Source organism: Pinus tabuliformis, chromosome 4_2 (assembly GCF_031772625.1).
Source record: "Pinus tabuliformis cultivar Carrire ecotype Pingquan chromosome 4_2, CPIR1, whole genome shotgun sequence".
Lineage (NCBI taxonomy): Eukaryota > Viridiplantae > Streptophyta > Pinopsida > Pinales > Pinaceae > Pinus > Pinus tabuliformis.
Genome location: NC_142304.1, coordinates 1,001,854,619 through 1,001,863,729, shown reverse-complemented (window position 1 = coordinate 1,001,863,729; position 9,111 = coordinate 1,001,854,619). Strand labels below are relative to the sequence as shown.

Sequence of the window (9,111 nt, the reverse complement as noted above, 5' to 3'; positions counted from 1 at the left end):
GGCCATATTAAGAGCCCCGTGAGTCCAAAGGAAAAGACAAGCCTCTAGCTTTTCTGAAAGGATTTTCCAAGAGGAATGCTTAAGAGCCGAGGCAAATAGGGGCGCTCCCAGATATTTGGAAGGAAGAGAGGCAATGGTGAATCCAAGAATATGAGCTATGGCATTTTGGGTGATAATAGGAGTGTTGAAGAAAAAAATTTGAGACTTGATTTTATTAACATTGGCTCCAGAGGCTTCGGAGAAGTCCGACAGGAGAGCTTTGAGTTGGCGAGCTTCCTGAACAGAAGGATGGCCAAAGAGCATGTTATCGTCTACAAATTGCTGATCATAGTATGTGGGGGAGTTGAGAAAGGATAAACTTTTGAGGAGCTGAGAATGCAGGGTTGATTTGATGCTCCGTCCCAACCCCTCTACCATAATGACAAAAAGGAAGGAAGAGAGGGGATCTCCCTGCCTGATACCCCTAGAGGGACGAAAGGTGGGAGATGGTATGCCGTTAATGAGCACTGAAAAGAAAGAAGAGGATAACAAACTCATAACCCACCTGATCCAAGGAGGAGCAAAGCCAAAGGCATTTAAAATTTTCTGAATGTAAACCCAACTTAAGCTATCAAAAGCCTTGGATAAATCAATTTTAAGCAGCATACCTGGTTTCTTGGATTGCTTCAGAGAATGGATTATTTCATGAGTTAGAATAATACCATCCGTAATCTGCCGGCCTTCTACATAGCCAGATTGCTCTGGCGATATGATGAGAGGAAGCAATAATTTCAATCTGGAGGCTATAATTTTTGAGACAATTTTATAGATAATGTTGCATAGAGCAATGGGTCTATATTTATCCGGTGTACTAGACTCCTCTTCCTTGGGAATCAAAGCAATGAAGTTAGCATTCAAGCCTGGGTACATCCATCTTAAAGTACGCGATTCCTCCACTACTTGCCAGACCTCCAGTTTGATCACGTCCCAAAAGTTATGAAAAAAGTTGGAGGTGAATCCATCCAGACCTGGCGCTTTACCCGCTTTCAATTGTTGCACAACATTCTCAACTACCTGAAGGTATGTGGGCTGGAGAAGGAGTTAATTATGCTCCTCTGTGATTAGTTTGGGAATGTTCCTTAGGAATCTGTCAATAGCAGGCGTTTTATCTATATTAGGCTCTTAGTGAGCTTGTTTGAAGTATCTAAGAAATTCACTTTCAATACCTTCGTGAGTCTCAATCCTTGCTCCCTGCTCATTTTTAATGTGGGATATGTTGTTGTTCATTCTGTGCTGCACGGTGGTTCTGTGAAAGAACTTTGTATTTTTTTCCCCGTCCTTCAACCACTTTACTCTTGATTTTTGTTGCCACAAGGTTTCCTCCTGTTTTGCTCTTGCTAAGATTTATGCTTCAAGCATTTGTTCCTATTTTGTCAGGTCCTTAGATCGTCCTTTGATTATGATCTTCTGCTGCAATTTCTTCATTTCTTGAGTTAGGGCATTCTGAGCTTGAAAAATGATACCAAAAGAGGTGTGATTCCAGTGTTTGATTTCGCCTTTGAGATGCTTGAGCTTCTGCTGGAACTGAGACATCTTGGAGCCATTAGAGGGAGTAAAGTTGCTCCATGTTGAACTGACTAATTTGTTGAAGTCCGGATGAGACATCCAGAAGGCTTCAAAACGAAACGGACGCCGAATGTTGTGACCGGGGCGGTTCCACTGCAGTTCTATTGGCCAGTGATTAGAACCTGATATTGGCAGTATAGAAGCTACAAATTCTCCACCCAAGTGAATTGCGTTATCTGATAATAGGAATTTGTCAAGGCGTGAAGCTATCTGTTGCGATCCTTCTCTTTTGTTATTCCATGTAAACAATCCATTGTTTGAGGGAATATCTATCAGCCAATTATTCTGTATGAAGTCTTTTAGAATGTTCCCATCTTTGTTACCTCTATTTCTTCCTCCTTTCTTTTCTTCCATTCTTGCAATCATGTTGAAGTCGCCTCCAGAAATCCATAGGGGGTGCAACCTATTTGAGTTGAGCTCCGATAGGGTGTCCAAGATTTCAACTTTGTGCAAAGTTTCCTGAGGGAAATACACATTAGTCATATGACCATGGATGTTAGTGCCATTTATGTGAAATATTGCTTGGATGAAGTTCTTGTTTGCATGTATATTGTTAAGCTGGATAACTCGCGCATCCCAAAGAATTGCAAGGCTGCCCGACACCCCTTGAGCATCTACAGCTGTTACCATCCCACCTGGCCAAGCTTTCACTGCCATTTTTTCCAGTACAATCGAGTTGCATTTTGTTTCTTGCAAGAAAAGGATATGAGGTTTTTCCTGCATGAGCATATTTTTTAGAAGTCTGCCTTTCCTTGGGCTATTGAGCCCTCTAATGTTCCAAGAGATCAGCTTCATTGAGAAGAGTTGGGGTTGATGTTGAAGTACTTAGTCAGCTTAGCATATCTGCCTGACTCTACTAACACTTCTCCTATTCTGATAGTTCTTTGGAGAGTAGTTTTCCTCCCTCGCTTTTTGCTGTCTTTGGTAATAAACTTTCCATCCCACGAACTACCAATCTGTACCCCAAGAGAGTGATTTTTTTGTGCGCGCGTGAGGACCTCCACCAGGTTGTCTACTTGCCGATCTGGGATTTTATCAAAATTTTTTGTTTTGCAGGCCTGCTCTAGTCCTAAGATATCCAGTTCACCAATGTCGATATTCTCAGGATCTTCCTCCATGAATTGGGATTCTTGGAAGTCTTCAGTTGCTTCATCCACTGTCTTTGAGCTGGGTGCTGGATTATCAACTTCCATTCCTTGAAAATTCCAGGCTGGGGTTTTGATTTGGGTATGAGGGATCGATTTGCTAATCTAGCTCTCCTCTGGTAGCGGTAAGGCCTCTTTTCATTTCTCTTTAGTGATTTCCTTCTCATTCGAAGGTGGGTTTTCAAGCTCATGATCATCATTACTTGCCAGAGTAGCAAAGCTATTGCTAGTTGAAGGTTTTGAAGAACTAGCTGGAAGGGTCCTAGTATGGCTGTCGATTTCTTATGGTTTCTTCTGTGATTAACCACTTTAGTAAACCCATCAAGAGCAGGCTTGTCTGAGTCCATTTGGGATGGGGGTTTTCTGTTTAGAGGACAGTCCTTGAAGAGATGGACCAGATCATGACATTTCCTACATCTAAATGGTACATGCTCATAATCTACCAGCTGAACCCATTCAATATCATCATGGAATAGAATTACCACATCTGGTAGGGCTTGCTTGAGGTTCATGTAGACACAAATTCGGGCGTATGATGTGTATCTGCACAATTTTGTTTCCTCTGCAACTTTGATGAATTCACCCAGGGCATTTCCGATTTCTTGCAAGGAGTCTTCCTCCCAATATTCCCATGGAAGCGAGTAAAGCCTTATCCAAACAGGAGCCCAACTGAGATCTTCCTTTTCAGGATTGAAATGTTCAACCCACCCTCTGAGATACAGGCCCGCAGCGTTGAAGAAGTATGGACCTCCGTCCAGAACCCTATTATGATCCTCCAAGCAGTTAAATATGGCCGTGGAGAAACCTTTTGGCCCTAGTTGCAGAGTAATGTGACACTTTGGATTCCATTTGGAGTTTATCCAGCCTCTTAGTGCTTTCTCAGTCGGCCAAAGTCCAATGAACTTGCCTATTAACGCATGATCCCTCATGAACTGTATTCTGGCGTTGATTCGATGGCTTGGAAATTCAACTTTTGGCCTTTGAGTGCGATTGGATTACATGTGGATGAGCTCGCTTTAGGCTGATCCTTCTGAGCTTGATCTTTGTCCCGATGCCCATTATTGTCCGTATTGTCCTCGTTTTGCCTCTCTTCATTGTCGTTAGCTTCAACTGGTTGCTTTATGCCATCGTCCTTTGCGGGAGGCGCATCGCCCTCCTCCTGAGGGCGATTCATTATTCCTACGATCGCTTGCAAGAAATGTGAGGCCGCAGATTGACCCAAGTCTGTCAAGGCTGACCTCTGTCAGGAGGAGACTGTCGTAGCAGGGTTTACAGAAACACTAGACAGAGTGAAGCCGCGCTCTCACGATCCTCATCCATAACCCACCATATTAGGCTCTATATTCGTGGTTTCCAACAATTGTTATTCTCTATTTTTAAGTATTTTGTTAGAAATATATCAAATTAATGTTTTTAGTTTGAGCTCTAGTATATATATATATATACAACTTATTATATATAATATTTATTCATAAAACTAAAATATCATTTTTAGAATATCTATATAAAAATTAAATTCGCCAATACATATGGCATATGGCATACATATCTACAAATTAGTTAATCCTCGTACTATTTTTTTAATTTTCATACCATTTTTCCAATTTTAAAAAACTTATCGGCCTTTCTTTGCACCTTTTGAGATAATTGCTAGTTTTTATATCTAACAATTTAATTTAAAATCAAATAAAAATAATCAATCAATAAAAAAGCAATTAGAAAATAATAAAGAACATTTATAAAAAAAATCAAAATATTTAATTTAATATTTTTTTCTAAATTTTAATAAATTTGATAGAATCTATTTATAAATTTCAAAATTAATTGAAACCAAAACTTATTTACGTAAAAAAAACAATATAACTTGTCTTTAAAAAATATAATAACCAATTCCAACCATATTTAACTCGACATGAATCACCAAATTTATTATCTTAAATTCTTAAATATTTATATTAGATTATAATTTTACCTCTAAATTATTGCGATTGGTCAAAATTTATTATCTTAAATGCTTACATATTTGAATTAGATTATAATTTTGGGTGATAACATTACTACTAGTACTTGCATGTATAAAATGTTCCTAGTATATTGGTAAATTTATAAGAAATTATTTACAACTATTTTTAAGATCTAATCACTTGAATTTCAAAAAAAGCCAATCAGTTAAATTTCAAAAGTAAATAGGTTTGTTATTAAAATGTAAAGTTGACAAAATTCGTTTATTTTAGTATCCAATTTTTTTGTTTTTTTTTGTAATGCTTGGCAGGACCATCCATTTTGTATTATATATATAAGGTAAATTTACACCACATACTTTTACTTGGTGGCCTCAACTCACTCCAAAGGGAAACTGAGTCTGTTGGCCACTGGTCAACATTATACGCCATCCAAAAACAAAATTTCTTCAGTCTTTCTATCAAGGCTAAGTAGGTCTCAGTCTCATGTCCAAATACTATATAACTTCTAACATAAACAATAGGAAATCTAAATGATATCCGCATAAACAAAAACTAAGCATAGAGGAACTAATCCTTCTTGACATTCTGCTCCTCTGAGTCTGAGGCAACAGGGGCGGCATCATCAACAGTGGCCTCTGGCATTCCAAACAGCTCCATGATGCAAGGGATGTGGTAGTCGATATGATCCATCATGAAATCCTATTTGTGCAACTGAAATATGATTTTCTCCATGTCTTTTTTTAATTGGGCAAGCCCTGCAATGTGACTGCCATACCTACAAAAATTTGTTTCATTTCTTTCCCAGCAAACTTTTCACCAAGAAATATAAGTATAGGGTGTGTTTGAATTGTGTGATTCTACCTCTTGTGTTCCCTGGGTTGGGAACCATATTCCTCCAAATGCCTATCTTGTCGTCTGGTTCCATCCCGTACTTTATCCCTTATTCCCAGTCATCTATCAGCTTTCGGATGCCTTCGTCGATTTCATCCCTATATGCTGCAGTTGCTTCCGCTATGAGGTGCTCAGTAGGCTTACAGCCCCTACGACCTTGCATCAGATTTGGTCTCTTGGATGCCCGGTGATGACAACTTAGCTACTGTGACACAACAAAGCTGTATCTTTACCAATTTCGTGCGTGGACCTGTAGGTTATGTACCCACGTATATATGAGAAGCCTTTAAATCAGTGGACTTCAACAAATCCTGACCAATCACCGTCAGTCCTTTGTTGAGCGTTTATGGTTTTTTAAGACCTGAACCATATAAATGTTAACCCTCTTTGATAACATATCGGGTCCATCTGGCGTGTTAACCCGTACACACATTTTGAGCGTGATTACCACTCGATCGCTCAACCAACGAACGATCTTGATGCCGCAATTCAACAAGGTTTTAATCTTGTTGAAAAAAAACTTATCGTGTCTAAATAAAATGTTAACCTACACTCGCTTTCGGAAGAGATATGAGTATGATCATCCATTCAATGAACGGTCTGATCACTCGGAACTGTAAACTCTTTTTAATGAGTTTATCGGGTCCGCTAGCCAAAGTAACTTGCTTGCAAGTTCCCGCACAATCACCGTGGATCTTCTTCTATCAGATGATCATCCCATCACTGCTCGCCGACTAGCCCAGAAAATCTCCACATTGATCAATCCCACTTGATCCAATGGCTATCCCGTTTTCTTATCGATGAAACTCGTATTGCAACACACTTTATCTCTGCCATACTTTATCTAACGCGAAGTTCATAGGAACTTCATCCCTTACACTCACACACGCAATTTATCAACTTTATAGGAAAGAACGTATATATAAAGACACAGACACAAAAAACTCAGATAACACACAGATGTATAATAACACATATATTTCAAATATATATAGAACTCAATTATAGGCTAAGGCCGCATGGCCTTAACTCACAAATTTCCCTGTGGCTACATTGTGTACTCTGCCTCTCTATCCCTCTATTTCACACAACACAGACTCTCTTATATAGGAAATTACAAAGGGAGGGATCATTTATGATCCATGAGTTTCTCCCACAATTGCTCAATCAAATCCCATAAATCTCTCTATATGCATACATGGCAAATAATTACATTTAATTAAGCCTTCTAGAGACTTATCAATTCCATCAATTTAGTTATGTTTAAACAGAATTTTCCTCGGTTTACAAAGACTGTCCACGTTTCCTCTTTCACAGCTTTGAATTTGAATTTTGATTAAGCGTGGTCACATGCTCTTACATTAGACTCCCAAGGCAGAAAAATTTATGACCTCCTGGTCATATGCTTCTCTATCCCTTAGCAATTCTACCCACATCCTCTGTGGAATTGCCTTTATGATGTTTCTGTGAGTTGCAACAAAACCTCTGTAGTTCAAGTCCTCCCTGCTACATGATACCTCACCAATCTTCTCTCCTCTGAGCTTAGTCTTTCAGAATCTCTTTGGTTATATCTTCTTTGGAACCATCTGAGTACTCCTGGCTCTAGGTTGCTGCACTCTTCTCACCTTCTTCTCCCGCTATCTGTACGACAATATAAGACCATAAAATTTCCAATCTTCAACATGATTGTACCTCCTTTTGCACATAGAATATCCTTCTGTTCTTATACTAAAAATGATGACATATCAGCTGCTTTGATACAACAAAGTTGTATCTTTACAAATTCCGTGCATGGACCTGTGGGTTATGGGCCTACATATATATCGAAAGCCTTCAAATTAGCGGACTTTAACATATCCCAACCAATCACCGTCGGTCCTTCGTTGAATGTTTATGGCTAATTAAGGCCGAAACCCAAATAAATCTTAACCCTCTTTGATAACATATCGGGTTCGCCTGGCGTGTTAACCCGTATGTACATTCAAGTGCGATTAATTTCCGATCACTCAACCAATGAACGGTCTCGATGGTTGGAACTCAACGAGGTTTTAATCCTGTTGAACAAAACCTTATCGTGTCCAAGTCAAATGTTAACTTGTGCGCACTTTCGGAAGCAATATGCGTCCAATCACCCATTCAACGAACGGTCCGATCACTTAGAGCTATAAACTATTTTTAATGAGTTTATCGGGTCCACTAGCCAAATTAACTTGCTTGCAAGTTCCCACAATATCACAGTGGATCTTCTCCCATCAGACGATTATCGCATCGCCGCTCACCGACTAGCCCAAACAATCTCCACCGTTGATCAATCCCACTTGATCCAACGGTTATCCCATTTGCTTATCGATGAAACACATATTACAACACACTTTATCTCTGCCATACTTTATCTACGGTGAAGTTCAGAGGAACTTCGTCCCTTACACTCACACACGAAATTTATCAACTTTACAGGAAAGAACGTATATATAAAGACACAGACACACAAAAATCAAATAACACGTAGATGTATAATAACATGTATATTTCAAATATATACATAACTCAATTACAGGCTAAGGCCTCACGGCCTTAACTAACAAATTGCCCTGTGAATACATTGCGTACTTGATCCGAATGGAAAATGGCATCAACCCATGGTACTCATCCACCCATATTATTCATCGACCCATAGAATTTACCCATGGTATTTTAAATGGCATTCGCCCGTGGTATTGTAAAATCCACCCATGGTATTCATTCACCCATGGAATTGACCCATGGTATTGTAAAAACCACCCATGGTATTAATTCACCCATGGAATTAACTCGTGGTATTGTAACTGAAAAACACTATAAGTAACAAGTCACATTTTGTAAAAGGATAGATTGTCCACCACAATGTAGCCTTTATAGTTCAGAGGCATGTATCCGCCACATCTCTTCTCAGAGATAAGCTACCATCGCCCTAGTTGGTTTATTTCCATTTCTGGTTGTAAGCATATTTTAGTATTTTCCATTAATGAGATGAAGTATTATTTCCATTGCATAACTATATTTATGGTTACCTCTATATGTTTTTGCATTCTTGTTTAAATCCAGATAAGTGGGTTTTCATAAAAAAATTATTTATGGTTTTGTTTATCGGGTATTCTCCTATTTTTCTTCTGGAAATGCCAGTTTTCAAATCTTGGGGGTCTCTCCTCCCAAGATCCATTTCAATCGTTTAGATCTTGGGGGCCTCCTCCCAAGATCTAGATCAGTGGTATTAGAGCAGGTTATGATTCTGTGGGAATGAGGGTTTCATGCATATTTCAATCTCAATTTTTTTGCAGAATTTTTTTTGGGTGGCAACTTTGCAGATCAGATCTGAAACATTTGGTACAAAATTTACAAAAAAAAAAAGTACCATATATGGATTCCTCTCGAAAAATCAGTCAATTTCAAAAAAAAAAGGGTCAAATCGGATTCCGGATGTGGGAGATATCGCTGATTTAAAATCAACTATTTTATCAGAATTTTTG

At 38.8% G+C, this 9,111-nt stretch overlaps 1 protein-coding gene across 1 annotated transcript; it reads right to left on the bottom strand.

The window, feature by feature from the left end:
- Nucleotides 1–1,404: 1,404 nt before the first annotated feature.
- LOC149173022 (uncharacterized) lies at nucleotides 1,405–2,262 on the bottom strand. The gene has a single exon (XM_089426544.1). The coding sequence runs from the start codon at nucleotides 2,260–2,262 to the stop codon at nucleotides 1,405–1,407; it is 858 nt and encodes a 285-aa protein (XP_089282670.1).
- Between the last annotated feature and the right edge of the window lie 6,849 nt (nucleotides 2,263–9,111).